At 39.9% G+C, this 17,693-nt stretch overlaps 1 protein-coding gene and 1 long non-coding RNA gene across 2 annotated transcripts; one reads left to right on the forward strand and one right to left on the reverse strand.

The window, feature by feature from the left end:
* Positions 1-483: 483 nt before the first annotated feature.
* On the reverse strand, positions 484-1,776 carry LOC121706550. Its single transcript, XR_006031073.1, has 3 exons — positions 1,427-1,776; positions 829-873; positions 484-674 (listed from the first exon to the last, which is right to left on the reverse strand). It is a non-coding gene; the product is annotated as an uncharacterized LOC121706550 (long non-coding RNA).
* Positions 1,777-1,794: 18 nt separating this feature from the next.
* Positions 1,795-15,698, forward strand: LOC121706477 (myosin heavy chain, fast skeletal muscle-like). Its single transcript, XM_042088248.1, has 42 exons — positions 1,795-1,968; positions 3,257-3,406; positions 3,862-3,917; positions 4,532-4,744; positions 4,836-4,979; positions 5,094-5,250; positions 5,459-5,486; positions 5,603-5,717; positions 6,320-6,412; positions 6,500-6,563; positions 6,653-6,751; positions 6,886-6,989; positions 7,083-7,221; positions 7,331-7,449; positions 7,536-7,685; positions 7,815-7,985; positions 8,207-8,513; positions 8,658-8,728; positions 8,877-8,964; positions 9,125-9,242; positions 9,400-9,523; positions 9,715-9,851; positions 9,944-10,199; positions 10,293-10,535; positions 10,624-10,800; positions 10,875-11,020; positions 11,144-11,234; positions 11,322-11,711; positions 11,805-11,931; positions 12,247-12,365; positions 12,467-12,663; positions 12,754-12,937; positions 13,055-13,220; positions 13,312-13,436; positions 13,526-13,834; positions 13,912-14,115; positions 14,251-14,376; positions 14,497-14,667; positions 14,764-14,868; positions 14,964-15,059; positions 15,232-15,363; positions 15,496-15,698. The coding sequence occupies exons 4-42, from the start codon at positions 4,544-4,546 to the stop codon at positions 15,514-15,516; spliced, it is 5,814 nt and encodes a 1,937-aa protein (XP_041944182.1). The 5' UTR covers positions 1,795-1,968; positions 3,257-3,406; positions 3,862-3,917; positions 4,532-4,543; the 3' UTR covers positions 15,517-15,698.
* Positions 15,699-17,693: the final 1,995 nt, after the last annotated feature.

Consider the following 17,693-nt stretch of genomic DNA (forward strand, 5'->3'; position numbering starts at 1 on the left):
GGTAACAAACTTGTCACATTGGTGTTGACAGTAACTCATAAACAACTCACTTGTAAAGGGGTTAGTAAAGATTCCTGACATATATTGTTGATTGCCCTGTTCAGACACAGTTGTATATTCAAGTGAACATTGCTGTAAACTAGGTCACAATTACAAAAAGCTGGGTAGTAGACACCAATCAAATGCTGCAATGTGTTCTAGCAGTATGAAGGACACCTTCTTTATCTGTATTAAATATATATGTTTTACTTGATTGCTAAAAGATCCTTTTTGGGGCAGCTGTAGCCCACTGTAGCACTCCGGGCCTGTAACCGGAGGGTTGCCGGTTTGAGCCCCGACCAGTGGGAACGGCTGAAGTGCCCTTGAGCAAGGCATCTAACCCCTCACTGCTCCCCGAGCGCCGCTGTAGCAGGCAGCTCACTGCGCCAGGATTTGTGTGTGCTTCAACTCACTGTGTGTTCACTGAGTGCTAAGTGTGTTTCACTAATTCATGTATTGGGATAAATGCAGAGACCAAATTTCCCTCACGGGATCAAAAGAGTATATACTATACTTATACCATAAATGCCCAGATTGTCTTACCTCCTCATTGGTATGCCCAGATAAGTGTGCAGACCATCAGCATCATGAATTTGTTGTGCGTCATCACAAACGCCATTTTGGCTTTGGTCTAGCTGCAGGAACCAACAAAAGGTACATCAAAACAACTATGCAATTGGAAAGAGCACACAAAAAAGATGTTTGTAAAGCTGCTTAGCCCCCATTTTCCAAGACAGAGATAACACACTGAAGTAACAGGTGCACACAGTCATACAGTTGCTCACATACGTGATGCAAGCACAAGCTCCACTTCTGTTGCTCTCAGCATCACTACTGGAAAGGGTGACAATATGAGAGAACATGACCTGATTTTTGTGCAGTTGATTATATATATACTGTATTATATAACACTGGGGTGAGATGATGCCTCAAATGGCTTAAGCTTGGCTTCGCTAAGAGAGAAGAAAATCATATTAAACAAACAAAGTCCGTCAAACCGGTGTGACAATAATGTTGGAAATGGAGCGTTCTAAAGAATATCTAGGTTCTTTGAATTCAACATGGAATTTTACTTTTTGCGGAACTGAATCTTCTAGTAGAATGTTCAAAACTCCCCTGAAGGGATTAAATCATACAATCATTTAATTATGAAAGTGGACCTCGAGTTGACATCACCTCAGAACACTCACATCACACAGTTCACATCACACAACTTTCCCAAGAATGTTAGGCTACTCTTTATCTCTTTCATAAGTACCGTTGCCCTTGGAAAAACTTAAATAATGCCACAATGTTATGATAATATTAGGTTAACATAAATGTATGACCATACGGAAAACAAAAATCGGTTGATCACATGAAAGCAAACACACACTATGGCACTTACGTGTTGTGATGGCCTCTGTGCTGCTCTTAACACTATTCAAACAGTAGCAGCTGCTTAAGAAAGCAATGAGCTGATAAGAGTCATGGGTTCCCTACTGAAGTATAAAGCGCCCGGGTAGTGGAGCTACAGTACATTAACACAATAACCCTCTCCAGCTTGTTGACACTGACATGGCCATGTGACTACAAACAACCAGGCTGCTATATTTGTATTTTTCCAAATAAGAATATTCGGTTGAGGAGGAGAGATCACATATCACATTTTTGTAGAGCACACCAACCATTACCGACTACACACCATAATATCGCAGATGTAACTGCTTCAGAATTTCTTAGCCCTCCTCCCTTGTGTGCCAGTGACAGATCACCTTTCCATGGGATAAAGCCGCGGTCTGCGGAATCTTCCCATCTTATGGCATGATCCCTTGTGTGCTACATTTGACATTGTTGGCAAAATGGAGGAAGGAAGGTCAGACTGTGTCTGGAAGTATCCCGCTTCATTTTATAAGGTCAACATCCTGACTCAACTGCATCTATCTAATGGTAAATGTGACAGTTTATTCATTTGATTTCATTTCATATTTGATTCAAGTAAAGTATTTATTTGTGTCAGCACTATTTAAATTGATGCTTGATGCCCACATACTGAGTGACACAGAAAGACCAGTGCTGCGAGTCTGTCCATTAATGTTGAGCCGATGCAAAAATAGAGCCAAACAATAGCAGCTGCCAGGAGAGTCATCTTACAGCCCTCACTGAGACTAAAAGTGTTAACTCCCTTGTGTTTTAACTGAACGCTTGTGTTTTATTGTTGAGCACAACAATAAAAAAAGGCTATACAGACATCTGAAGATACCTTATGTAGTATGTTTAAAAAAGACAACTGGACTCTCTTCTTTCTATTTCTGTCTGTGAGATATGGAGATAGATGAGCCTGTACTAAGGACACAAACTACTCAAAGAGGAAATCTCTCCCAGCTCCATCACTGTAAGGATGGAGGGGAAAGAACACAGCTGTCCTTGCAACAGTGGAGTAGAATCCTCTGGCTCTCTTCTCCATCCTTATGACTTACCAACTTTATTCCAGTAAAATGTAAAACGTGTGGCCCTTTGCAACAGTAGATGGGTGACATTTCCCAGCTCTCTCACATCTAAATGAGGCATCTCCGTTGTGCCAGAGGGCATAAAAACAGGTATTAGCCCCAAGTGAAAGGCAACTGACCTCGGGACTCCAAAAATCAGCAGCTTATTTACAGCTTTTAACCAGCAGCTTGGAGTAAAGCCCCGCTGAAATATTTTTGACCATATTATCCACCTTACCTCATGTCTTCAATTAAATACCTAAATAGCCTTTTCACTATTTGTCTGGAAACATTTCAGAATGTTACCAAAGTAATCATACACAAATGCAATATATTGTGTGAAGTACGGATTTCTTCAGTTTGACAAAGACAACATAAAGACATGCATGCAAACGGCATATATTTGTGAAAAGAGTCATGAACAGCTATACAAACACTAAACTTCTAAACTTCACAAACAGTAAAATACATCTTTTGCATTTATGTCACTGTACACAATACATTTTGTCCACTATGTATGAATGTATGTATGTGTGTATGTAGGTATGCATGTGTTTATGTATTTATACATTTGCACAACTGCTTGTTGAGTTTTAAAGCGATGTTTGACAAACCCTTGAGCTATTGAACTGTTGAACTATTCCTTGAACTGTCCAAAAGTACCATCGTAAGTATTAAGGCCTGCAGTGAGCCTGTATGAGATGCTGTACATGATTTGTCATGAGATAAAAATAATATCACTGTTCAAGTCGTAGGATGAAACTTGAAGGAGATTCTTGAGCAGCCACAGAGAAAAGGCATGACCAAGTAGAGCAAAGGAGGGACTGCTGAGGAGGCGACAGCTGGTATAAAAGAGGCTTCCCCAGACCACTCCAGCAACCGAGGGGCACAGAGCAAAGGTGAGTGGCTTGAACTTCATCTTATTGTGTTGCACACTGTGTTGTGTTTTGGTTAGCTATGCAAAGCATTATACCAAGAACCAGTTAAATTACTAGTGGTGTTTGCCTCCTTATTGCCTGAAGTCAACATGTTTTTGTTATTTTGAATTAATGCATTTTAAAGTTTAAACTCAGTCTTGATGCATCCCTTCCTTTTAATTCAACGGCTTCAATGTAGCACTCGCTAGTAGTGGCGTCCAACAGGGTAAAAACAGAATTCTTACATTAGTGAGGATTTTCATACATAATGTGGAAAACAACATAAACTGTGCTTTTTTAAAATGCAAAATAAATAATTTAATAAAAACATTGGGTCTTTTATTATGGCTTACCAGCACATATTCATGACAAGAAAAAGTATTATTGTATTATTTTACCCCTGGGTCATATGTTGTCCTGTTTTTTCTGTCCCTAAGGTCGTGCCATCACCTATTATAACAACTGACATTTTCCTCTGGAAAGCAGGAAAAAGGTAAGCTGAGAATTTTTTTTTTTTTTTGCTTGTAAAGTTCAGAACTCAATTCATTCTGTGCTTGGTTAAATATTATTTCTAAATGTCATATGATTTACAACATTGATTTAATGATTTAATAACATATATTATTTCTATTTGTCAATACACTACCCTTCTCTGTTATATGTGAACACTGCCAGACATGATTAACAGGCAGATGGGTACTCTGATTGGCTGGATGTGTCCTTGTCCTGACCGGTTAAGTCTCTGAGGACCATGTCATTCATTTAAGACACAAAAACTAGTGAACTAGTTGAGTTTGTCATCTCAGAATTGTCTAAAATTCTGGCCATCTTGAATGATACAAATTGCATTGCCTGTACTAACACCCAGGTCTAGTGCAAAGTTACAGCCAGTACTAAGTAATAGTGCATACTTATTTTGTGAAAAACTCAATTTGTTATGATAAAGGACAACATTGACTAGCATGTGGAAGTTCAAAATCAAGTTTCTCATAAGCAACACCTTAAAGAAAAGGGACCAATATTTCAGAAACTCAAGCTATTCACAGGCAAAGTATGGCAAATCCTGATGCATTAGAGTTAAATCACTTAACAACTTCTATCTGACAGTAAAGTGCCAACATGGGAGATGCAGAGATGGAGTGCTTTGGCGAGGCGGCCATCTACCTCCGCAAGAGAGAGAGGGAGCGCATTGAGGCCCAGAACGCACCGTTTGATGCCAAAACAGCCTTCTTTGTGGCTGAAAAGGATGAGATGTACCTAAAAGGTGTTCTTGAGAAAAGAGAGGGCAGCAAAGCCACTGTTAAAACTCTCTGTGGGAAAGTGAGTAATCGTAGATAATAATCAGGGTTTGCACATTTGAGATGTCACCTCTAGCCTACAAGTTGTAACTTTGTGATTCATATTTTCATAGATTCTCACTGTCAAGGAGGATGAAATCCATCCCATGAATCCTCCAAAGTTCGATAAAATTGAGGACATGGCCATGATGACCCACCTCAGTGAACCAACTGTGCTGTACAACCTCAAAGAGCGTTATGCAGCATGGATGATCTATGTAATATTCACACTGAAGAACTTTCACACTGGTTCAATAATTGAAATTGAATGTGTTTAATGAAACTGCTTCTAATATAATAATTTGTTGTGTTTTTCTTTCATTCTCATTCAGACCTACTCTGGGCTGTTCTGCGTCACTGTGAACCCCTACAAGTGGCTCCCAGTGTACGATGCTGTGGTTGTAGCTGGGTACAGAGGCAAGAAGAGAGTTGAAGCTCCACCCCACATCTTCTCCATCTCTGATAATGCCTATCAGTTCATGCTTCAAGGTATAATGTTTATATAAATATTTCAAAAAATATGTTTCAATGTTTGATCAAAGGAAAAGATTGAAAAGATAAATAGTAAAAGTGTTTCTGGAGCATATTTCAGAAGTCCATTTGTCATATAATGCACCAACTTCTGAGGTTTTGTCATAACACTCCTCTTTCTGTTGGATCTAAATGATCACTAAAAGAGATCTCTATTCTTTTCCAGATCGTGAAAATCAGTCTATCTTGATCACGTAAGAACTCTTCAACATTACCTAGCCTACTAACAGTGATACACATACACATAATTTACCTTTCAGCTACAGGAACATATAATAACTATCCATCTTTTCCATCTGTTTATCCCCAGTGGAGAATCTGGTGCAGGGAAGACTGTCAACACCAAGCGTGTCATCCAGTACTTTGCAACAATTGCGGTGGCTGGAGGATCAAAGAAAGCTGAGGCCACCTCTGGCAAAATGCAGGTGAGGAAAGCTATAAAAACGATGAAAAAGAAAGAGTTACATTATTATCTCTTATTACACGGCTCTTCACAAGGCAAGTAGAATGCTCAATTGACTTGAATGGGATTTCCCAAAGTTCTAGCGGTCATTATTTCTTAAAAAAATAATGACCGCTGTCAATGGCAACGGAGTTTGTGCTTCTAATTCAGGTATTTCATATCCCTACGCAAGGACTGGAACTTCATTCAAAAGTGAAAGCAGACGGTTGATCAGCTGTGTTCTAAAGAATGTTTGATTCAAGTTCAGCGTGTTGTTGCAAACTATTTCAGCAAATGCCACGATGAACAGTAACAAATAGGCTAGGCTATGTAGGCTAAATCCATACTGTGGGGAGTTTATTATTTCGTTTTGGCAAGTAGCCATGTAATAAGCGGGATAATGCATAGAACGCCGGTCATTATTGGGAAAATAAGTCCCTTCAGGGCGGAACAAGACCCCTCCGCTGCGCCCTGTCGGGACTTATTTTCCCAATAATGACCGGCGTTCTATACATTATCCCTTACATATCAGATTGACTTTTTGGGAAACAACAGCTTCACTAAATGACCTCACTTCTTCTCCAGGGGTCACTAGAGGATCAGATCATTGCAGCCAACCCTCTGCTGGAGGCCTATGGTAATGCCAAGACTGTGAGGAATGACAACTCCTCCCGTTTTGTAAGTATTTAGAAGAAAATCATATGAAATGACTTAATATGAAATGATTTGTTGAATCTTTATCATTTTTCATTATAAATCTTTCAGGGTAAATTCATCAGAATCCATTTTGGCACAACTGGCAAACTGGCCTCTGCTGATATTGAGACATGTATGTGGTCATTCTATTCAAAAATTAAATATTGAATATCATTTTAGAAACGTAATATATAATATTTAATTAAAAATGCCATGTCACAGATCTACTGGAGAAGTCCAGAGTGACATTCCAGTTGTCTGCTGAGAGGAGCTACCACATCTTCTACCAGCTCTGCACTGGACACAAGGCTGAGCTGATTGGTACGTTATGAAGCAAATGAAAACTACTATATACAGTATTTTAAAAAATTAGTTTAAAGTATATTATATATTTAAAGTAAAAAAGTATATTAAAGTATATGTGTGTTACATGACTGGGATTTTGTATATTTTAGATGCCCTTCTTATCACCACCAACCCATATGATTTCCCAATGATCAGCCAAGGTGAAATCACTGTAAAGAGTATCAATGATGTGGAAGAACTCATAGCTACAGATGTAAGATATCTTAGGGTTTCATGGCCAAATCCATACCTCACATCAATACATTAAGCAATGTAAAGGATCTCATGTTAATCTCTGTCCCCCTAGACGGCTATTGATATCTTGGGTTTCACTGCTGAGGAGAAAATGGGCATCTACAAGCTGACTGGTGCTGTGATGCATCATGGGGCCATGAAGTTCAAGCAGAAGCAGAGAGAGGAGCAGGCTGAGCCTGACGGCACTGAGAGTGAGGAAAAATATCAATTCCACACGTGCTTAAGATGTAGTGCAGTCGGTCAAAGACAAATGAGGGTCCAACAGTATGTTAAATGTGTCTTGAAATTGACTTTTTTCAGTTGCTGATAAAATCGCCTACCTCTTGGGCCTGAACTCTGCTGACATGCTGAAGGCTCTGTGCTACCCCAGAGTGAAGGTTGGAAATGAGTATGTGACCAAGAGCCAGACTGTACCACAGGTTAGAAACTTTCTAAAACATAAAGCTTGACCTGTTATGATGTTTAGCACAATTATGTATTCACAATCTTATTTATACTTAACTAGGTCAACAATGCTGTCAGCGCTCTGTGTAAGTCAATCTATGAGAAGATGTTCTTGTGGATGGTTGTCCGTATCAATGAGATGCTGGACACAAAGCAGCCAAGGCAGTTCTTCATTGGTGTGCTGGACATTGCTGGATTTGAGATCTTTGATGTGAGATCATATTCTTTAAAGTAACAAAGTTACTATATTTCATTTGAATTATAGTAGTTGGTGTAGTTTTATTAATCTCGCTTTTACATTTCACGTTTTACTTTGTTCTTAACATACAAACAAAAACAGTTTAACAGCTTGGAACAGCTGTGCATCAACTTCACCAATGAGAAACTGCAACAGTTCTTCAATCACCACATGTTTGTGCTGGAGCAAGAGGAATACAAGAAAGAAGGAATTGACTGGGAGTTCATTGACTTTGGTATGGACCTGGCTGCCTGCATTGAGCTTATTGAGAAGGTAGCGTACTCACAGATTATTCTGGGCTCACCCAAACTAATATATATGTGAATGGTCTACAGAAACACACAGACATTAGTTATAATATATTAAAACTTGATATTTTTAATAGCCAATGCCTGCATTGAGCTTATTGAAAAGGTAAAGTCAATAATTAAAAATATGCATATTTACAAAAATAAAGGTATCCAATGTAATGCTATATGTTCTATATCTCAAAGCCAATGGGCATCTTCTCCATCCTTGAAGAGGAGTGCATGTTCCCCAAGGCCTCAGACACTACCTTCAAGAACAAGCTGTATGACCAGCATCTTGGCAAAACCAAATGCTTTGAGAAACCCAAACCAGTAAAGGGCAAACCAGAGGCTCACTTCTCCCTGGTGCACTATGCCGGCACTGTGGACTACAACATCAATGGCTGGCTGGACAAGAATAAGGACCCACTGAACGACTCGGTGGTGCAGCTGTACCAGAAGTCTGCAGTGAAACTGTTATGTCTTCTGTATGCATCTCATGCTGGTGCTGAAGGTAGGCATGGTTACGTTGATTATGATTGAAAGATATATGATGTACCATCATATCAGTAACTGTCACATCACAGCTACACTGTTCACTGGTCAGATTCAACCAGAAGTCAAAACACATGCTTCTTGTATTTGTTTGATCTTTTAGCTGATGGTGGTGCCAAGAAGGGAGGCAAGAAGAAGGGTGGTTCCTTCCAGACGGTGTCTGCTCTGTTCAGGGTGACTTCATGGTTGATTTATATATATACGATCAAATGATATGTGATATATGATCAAAAAATGTTTTGGAAAAGCTTTTGACTAAAAGATTGTTGATGTGTTTAGTTACTTGTTTGACTTGTTCTAATTTGTCTATGCATAATCACAGGAGAACTTGGGCAAGCTGATGACCAACTTGAGGAGCACTCATCCTCACTTTGTGCGCTGCTTGATTCCCAATGAGTCAAAGACACCAGGTGAGAAATACTTTTTATATGATTACATGTATGTAAACTCCCTATCCTTCCAAACCTCTCTTTCATTCAAAATATGTCCTTACCCTTGCAGGTTTAATTTACTAAACTGTTTTCAGAAGCAATCAGTGCGTCATCTCAACTTTGTTTGGTTCCCTCAAAGGTCTGATGCAGAACTTCCTGGTCATCCACCAGCTCAGGTGTAATGGTGTGCTGGAGGGTATCAGAATCTGCAGAAAGGGCTTCCCCAGCAGAATCCTTTATGCTGACTTCAAGCAGAGGTATCATAAGATATAAATAAGATAAGACATAAGATATAAATCTCAATTCAAAACTAAAGTAGCAGTTACTACAGCCATTTATTCTTTAAGCAAAACAAGTGTTTGCTTGCGCTTTTATCTCACCTTTTCTTTTATGCTGTCATTATACATGATATAGATACAAAGTATTGAATGCCAGCGTTATCCCGGATGGTCAGTTCATTGATAACAAAAAGGCTTCAGAGAAACTCTTGGGCTCTATTGATGTTGACCAAACTCAGTACAAGTTTGGACACACTAAGGTAAACACTAGGTCACTTTCAAGCCTCATCTTTGCTTTTTCATTCTCAATCTCCTCCCCTGGTCCAAATCTATTGTCCTACCAGTATCACAATTGTTAGAACATTTACCATGGTCATTTCATCATCTTGAGTTGTTGGAAAACAAGCACGTTGTGTTTTCTTAAATGACAGCATATTGTGTCCAATTCCAGGTGTTCTTCAAAGCTGGTCTGCTGGGTACCCTTGAGGAGATGCGAGATGATAAATTGGCAACTCTGGTCACAATGACTCAGGCCCTCTGCCGTGGATATGTCATGAGAAAGGAGTTTGTGAAGATGATGGAAAGGAGGTGAGATGATTAAAATCAACAAATGAAGACACTCAAGATGACTTCATGTGGTAATAATGTCAAATGCTTAAACTTCTTCCTTATTCTTATAGAGAGGCTATCTATAGTATACAGTACAACATCCGCTCATTCATGAATGTGAAAACCTGGCCATGGATGAAGCTGTACTTCAAGATCAAGCCTCTTCTGAAGAGTGCTGAAACTGAGAAAGAAATGGCAGCAATGAAGGAGAACTATGAGAAAATGAAAGTGGACCTCGAAAAAGCCTTGTCCAAGAAGAAGGAACTTGAAGAGAAGATGGTCACTATACTGCAAGAGAAAAATGATCTGCAATTAGCTGTGGCAGCTGTGAGTTGATATTTCATAGAAGAAAAAAGGTAACAACTTTTGAGATGAGGATTATGTTTTCAGTCATATATTTTTCCATCTATTTCACTATAGGAATCTGAGGGCCTCTCAGATGCTGAGGAGAGATGTGAGGGTCTCATTAAGAGCAAAATCCAGCTGGAGGCCAAACTCAAAGAGACGACCGAGAGGCTGGAGGATGAGGAGGAGATCAACGCTGAGCTGACTGCCAAGAAGAGGAAACTGGAGGATGAGTGCTCTGAGCTGAAGAAAGACATTGATGACTTGGAGCTCACTCTGGCTAAAGTGGAGAAAGAGAAACATGCCACAGAAAACAAGGTTGCGTTCATTTTTGAGCTTTACTCTTTCCATTGTATCAATAGAGCAGTATTATGTAGAACATTATACTAAAATCACATCCCCTTAGGTTAAAAACCTGACTGAGGAGATGGCCTCTCAAGATGAAGTCATTGCTAAATTATCCAAGGAGAAGAAAGCCCTCCAAGAGGCACACCAGCAGACTCTGGATGACCTTCAAGCAGAGGAAGACAAAGTCAACACTCTGACGAAAGCAAAGGCCAAGCTTGAACAACAAGTGGATGATGTAAGTATATCAAAGAAGAGCTTTTCTAATGTATGACATTGACTATGATTATTGACTTTATTTTCAAAACCTAGCTGGAAGGGTCATTGGAGCAAGAAAAGAAGCTTCGAATGGATCTTGAGAGAGCCAAGAGAAAGCTTGAGGGTGACCTGAAACTGGCCCAGGAATCCATAATGGATCTGGAGAATGACAAGCAGCAGTCTGAAGAAAAGAACAAGAAGTAAGACACTGTTTAAAGCCCCAGTTATTAACTCTTAAAAATATGAATTAGCATTAATGCAATTTAAGACAACTAAATTCAAGATGTTTGATACATAACATATCTGTGGTATTATTCACACAGGAAAGACTTTGAAATTAGTCAACTTCTGGGGAAGGTTGAAGATGAACAGACAATGGGAGCTCAGCTTCAGAAGAAGATTAAGGAACTCCAGGTGCTATATTCGTTCTTAATGCGTTGTGCATTTAGCTAAATGTGCTCGTTTATGAAACATTCAGAATTACAAAATCCTTTCTTTCAGGCTCGCATTGAAGAACTGGAGGAAGAGATTGAAGCTGAGCGTGCTGCTCGGGCTAAAGTTGAGAAGCAGAGAGCTGATCTCTCCAGAGAACTTGAGGAGATCAGTGAGAGGCTTGAGGAGGCTGGTGGGGCCACTTCTGCTCAGATTGAGATGAACAAGAAGCGGGAGGCAGAGTTCCAGAAGCTGCGTCGTGATCTTGAAGAGTCCACCCTGCAGCATGAAGCTACTGCCGCTGCTCTCCGCAAGAAGCAGGCTGACAGTGTGGCTGAACTGGGCGAGCAGATCGACAACCTGCAGCGTGTCAAGCAGAAGCTGGAGAAGGAGAAGAGTGAATACAAAATGGAGATCGATGACCTCTCCAGTAACATGGAGGCTGTTGCAAAATCCAAGGTAAATGTTTTTGTGAAGATTTAAAAATGTAAAGTTTCAGTCATCATGACGACCATCAGGAATGGAAGTTGACAAAATTACTTTTTGTGACAGGCAAACCTTGAGAAGATGTGCAGAACTTTGGAGGACCAACTCAGTGAAATCAAAACTAAGAATGATGAAAATGTACGTCACTTAAATGACTTCAGTGTACAAAAAGCAAGACTTCAAACAGAAAATGGTATGTTATGCAAATGTAAACAGGAAATATGAAGGATCTTTCCTGTTTCTGTTTGATGTGCAGAATTAGAGTATTCTGTAAGAGACAGCAAACAGTGGCTCCCTTTCAATGCAATTGTAATGATATTCCCCAAACACTGACGTTTCTGAGGAAGGCCATGCAGCTCAAAACGTCATGGTTTGGGAAACTCATTAAGGAAAGGGTCCTACAGTGTTAAGACTATTATATACTGTACATGTCATGTTGCACTGCCCTGGGTCCAGTACAAATATCTGTATTTTCTATTATCACATTTCTTTCAACACAATAAAATAGGTGAGATGGGCCGCCAGCTTGAGGAAAGAGAGTCCCTTGTATCTCAACTGACCAGAAGCAAGCAAGCTTACACTCAGCAGATTGAGGAGCTGAAAAGGCAAATGGAGGAGGAAGTCAAGGCAAGTTCAGCTAATTCTTAAATATGTATGCTGTATGTATGTATATGTATATCCTTAAAATGATCTTTGGTAGATTCATATTTTTGAAACATTTTCTAAAGGCCAAGAACGCCCTGGCTCATGCTGTCCAATCAGCTCGTCATGACTGTGACATGCTCAGAGAGCAGTATGAGGAGGAGCAGGAGGCCAAGGCTGAGCTGCAGCGTGGAATGTCCAAGGCCAACAGCGAGGTGGCTCAGTGGAGATCTAAATATGAAACTGATGCCATCCAACGCACTGAGGAGCTGGAGGAGGCCAAGTATGATGCTGTGGTTTAATAAAATACTATCAGGTTATTTTAGAAATTGTTATAACATATTAACAGTTGATGTGTCTGAATTGTTTCCAGGAAAAAACTTGCCCAGCGTCTCCAAGATGCTGAAGAGTGCATTGAGGCTGTGAACGCCAAGTGTGCCTCTCTGGAGAAGACCAAGCAGAGACTCCAGGGTGAAGTGGAGGACCTCATGATTGATGTAGAGAGAGCAAACGCACTGGCTGCCAACCTTGACAAGAAACAGAGAAACTTTGACAAAGTACAAACATCATTTGAGAATTGGATATTACATGATTCTATTGCCATAATTTGCCATTGATATATATGCATGAATCTATTTGTAATGAAAATTTACATGGTCTTTATACACATTTAGGTTCTGGCAGAATGGAAGCAGAAGTATGAGGAGGGCCAGGCTGAGCTGGAAGGTGCTCTGAAAGAGGCTCGCTCTCTCAGCACTGAGCTCTTCAAGATGAAGAACTCCTATGAAGAGACTCTGGATCACCTGGAGACCCTGAAGAGGGAGAACAAGAACCTGCAACGTAAGCATCTTTGAGCATACTCAATCAATATAAATGAGATATTGAAGTTACCAAGTACTCCAATATTGAATCTTTCTGATTTTCACCACAGAGGAAATATCAGACTTGACTGAGCAACTGGGTGAGGCAGGAAAAACCATCCATGAGCTGGAAAAGTCCAAGAAGACAGTAGAAGCAGAAAAATGTGAAATCCACACTGCACTTGAAGAGGCAGAGGTGAGAACATTGTGATCCGAGGACAAAAATATGTTTGAATGATTTAGAATTAGCTTTATTAACTTTTATCCTGAATTTCAAAAACTCAGGCAACTCTTGAGCATGAAGAGTCCAAGATTCTTCGTGTCCAGTTGGAGCTCACACAGGTCAAGAGTGAGATTGACAGGAAGCTGGCTGAGAAGGATGAGGAGATTGAGCAGATCAAGAGGAACAGCCAGAGGGTGATTGACACCATGCAGAGCACTCTAGATTCTGAAATCAGGAGCAGAAATGATGCCCTGAGAATCAAGAAGAAGATGGAGGGAGACCTCAATGAGATGGAGATTCAGCTCAGCCATGCAAATCGCCAGGCAGCTGAAGCTCAGAAACAGCTGAGGAATGTTCAGGGACAGCTCAAGGTAAATCAATTTATTATCCACATTTCTTCTTTTCAGTTCTTTAATTACAATAGAAATAACACCTATTGCAATATCAGGATGCCCAACTGCACCTTGATGAAGCTCTCAGAGGACAAGAGGATATGAGAGAGCAGGTTGCCATGGTGGAGCGCAGGAACACCCTAATGCTGGCTGAGATTGAGGAGCTGAGAGTTGCCCTGGAGCAGTCAGAGAGAGGCCGCAAAGTGGCTGAGCAGGAGCTGGTGGATGCCAGTGAGCGTGTAACGCTTCTCCACTCCCAGGTGAGAGCATCCCACCACATTTCTATCAAATAACTAATACTTATTTTAGTCATATATTATATCATTTATTGAATGTAATTTATGTAATTTAATATGAATCAACAAAATAACCAACACCTTTTTTTATTCAAATAGAACACTAGTCTTATCAATACCAAGAAAAAGCTGGAGGCTGATCTAGTTCAAATCCAAGGGGAGGTAGAAGACACGGTCCAAGAAGCCAGGAATGCAGAGGAAAAGGCCAAGAAAGCCATAACGGATGTGAGTCCATTTTACTCAATTCTTCCAAAGTCATGACTGAATGTACTTTATTAGTTCGTTTTGGCATTTTCACAAAACTTGGCAAAAGAATACAATGACCTAGATGTAAAAACAATTCAGGCTGCCATGATGGCTGAGGAATTGAAGAAGGAGCAGGACACCAGTTCTCACCTGGAGAGGATGAAGAAGAACCTGGAGGTCACAGTCAAAGACCTGCAGCACCGTTTGGATGAGGCTGAGAACCTGGCCATGAAGGGTGGCAAGAAACAACTCCAGAAACTGGAGTCTAGGGTACAACATCCCAAACATACACATTGACCCATGATTGATTGATTAGTGTTTGATGTGTAATACCAAAATTAATCATACTATCTCTTTTTTTTTAAGGTGCGTGAACTGGAAGGTGAGGTTGAGGCTGAACAGAGACGTGGAGCTGAAGCTATTAAAGGTGTCCGCAAATATGAGAGGAGAGTGAAGGAGCTCACATATCAGGTTTGGTGTACTTCTGAGCAAACATCTTTAATAAATTAATTTGTAATATTTTTAAGGTTATGTATAATTACAAAGCAATAAACCTCTTTCTACAGACTGAAGAAGACAAGAAGAATGTAACCAGGCTTCAGGATCTGGTAGATAAGCTACAGCTGAAAGTGAAGGCCTACAAGAGACAGGCTGAGGACGCTGTGAGTATATTCAGATAGACATTCAATGACACTAATTACCACCAAATTATTTCACATATTACTACACCAATAATGTTGTTTTTGTAACACAAAACAGTCACATATCAAACAAATACTTTGAACCTTTTTACCAAAAAATATTTTGCAACTTTTCTATTTTGTCTTCCTACAGGAGGAGCAGGCCAACACTCACTTGTCCAGACACAGGAAGGTGCAGCATGAGCTTGAGGAGGCTCAGGAACGTGCTGACATCGCTGAGTCCCAGGTCAACAAGCTGAGGGTCAAGAGTCGTGAACTTGGCAGGGTAAGATACTAAGGATTTTCTGTTAATTTAGTCATTTTATTTACATATAAATGGATTTTAAAAGCATTTTCTTCACCTTGTGTTAACATTTTTCTCTTTTTTTTGTATTTCTTCTCCTCACTTCCTCCACAGGGCAAGGAGGCTGAAGAGTGAAGACTGAAATTGGCTATTAATGTCACACCTGAACCCATAAAATATGATTCACTTGTAAATGGCTTTGATCAATAAAATAGTTCGAAATTTCAGTAAATGTTGTGTTTGATTGTTATTTATCTGTCCTATAAGTAAATCAAGATAGCACGGTTTGTAGCCTGAATGCCTTGTCACTGCACTCTACATGGTGGAGCGGTTTAGCTCCTATCAGACGAATTGTCCACAGAATGACAAAAGCGTGAAGCTTTCAGGGTTTCTTCTTAATGACATAAGCTCTGATTTAAAGGTTCTATTGAAAGGGAATACATTTTTCAGCGGAAACCACTATTAACAGACAAGTCATTGATATTGAAATCTGTAAATAGACAATACGTACCCAAAACCACAACTCAAGAAGAGAAAGCCCAGTAGGCACTTTAATATACAAAATAGGAGGTTGGCCATAACACTTTTTTCTATCTTCCAGGCTTATTAGAAACAAACAAAACCACCAACTATGTTTATGTAAACAAATAAAGAGCAGGAAATTAGACCATTATCAAAAGAGAAAATAACCATTTTGCATATACAACTCTGCACTCTCTGCAAGCTGGGGAGCAGTAGAGACCGTGACGACGGCAATTGTGCTGCAACCAGACTTGCACTTGCAGTGCACAAGCTCAAAACAAAGATTGAGGTGCAGGGTCCTGGTCAGTATGGACAGGATTGAGGCATGAGTCTTGGATCCTCCAGCCCCACTCCTCTGGTGGTAGCAAGTTTCCCATCCGTTCTTGAACTTGATGGTACACTCTGATAAGTTCAAGAATGGATGGGAAACTTGCGAATGTGGGAAACAGAGGCATATGTGCAAATATGTCGGCAAACTTGGATGAGAACATGGATTAAGCTTTTTTGTTGCTGCCACAGAGTTGCCATGGCCGTGCCACAGTGGATAACAATGGTTATTTTCTCTTTTGATAATGGTCTAATTTCCTTGTCTTTTTGTTTACATAAACATAGTAGGTGGTTTTGTTTGTTTCTAATACTGTAAGCATGGAAGAAAAAAAAGTGTTATGGCCTATCTCCTATTTTGTATGCTAAAGGAACAATATGCAAGATTTTCACCTTTACAGTACAAAGCCAATTTGATGGTAAACGAACTTGTAATAGGCAAATCATTTACCATAGCTATACAGCATAGATGTAGTGAGACCCTACCGAGAAAACCAGCCATGCAACTTCCAAGAGCAGCGCCCCACCAAATCTCGTGAGAATCGTGAGACATTAACTTGTCATATTGCTCTTTGGAGAGAGTTTTTGCCTGTTGTTAATCCTTCACCTCCACAACAAAAATGTACAATAGCAAACTAACATATAAATTAGGGCTGTCAAAATAACTGATTAATTTCGATTAATTAATTTGAGAAAAAATAACTGATTAAAAAAAATAACGCAGATTAATCGATTCCGTATGACCTTTGACCCCGAGACGTTGTAGTCAGTAACCATTAGACTGTAAAATGAAGGAGAAAGAAGAAAATGTGCTGACTAGATCATTGATTGGAACATTTACTTTTAAACAACGGCCTGATGGTGTTGATAAAAATAAAGTGTTGATTAAAATAAAGTCCTCTGCAATGTCTGCAGCAAGGAATTTGCATATCACTGGAGTTCATCAACTCGCACATCAATGCAAAGAAATAGTGTTGACATTGAGGGAAGTGTTCATTTATTTTAATTGTGTCCCCTAGGTTATATCTGTGGCCTGAAATAGCTACCTTGTATGTTCCTTCCCGAAGCACTTTTGAATTTATTTCCTCAGCATTATTATGGCCATTATTAAAATAACTAGATGTACCGCATAGCGGTACAAAATATGACCGCCGCTCAGTCCTGTACATCCATTCCGCGAAAATAAATCACACTTCAATTTGTCTCCATATTTTACTCCATCCCCCACTCTTGAAACTTTTGTGTATGCTTGTTTGGCATGCCTGAGTGTGTGTGTGTGCGGCTGCACAGAAAGTAGCCTACTGGTGCTGAAAAGGTGAATAGATTGTAGAATAGCCAAAGAAGATGTAGCATTGTTATAAAACCTTTAAAATCTCTAAACAATCACAAGTAGGGCAGTTCATCACAGTTCATCCATTGCAACTGGATTGATGAAAGGTCACTTACACCTGTAGGCTACATTGTAT

Source organism: Alosa sapidissima, chromosome 4 (assembly GCF_018492685.1).
Source record: "Alosa sapidissima isolate fAloSap1 chromosome 4, fAloSap1.pri, whole genome shotgun sequence".
Taxonomy (NCBI): domain Eukaryota; kingdom Metazoa; phylum Chordata; class Actinopteri; order Clupeiformes; family Clupeidae; genus Alosa; species Alosa sapidissima.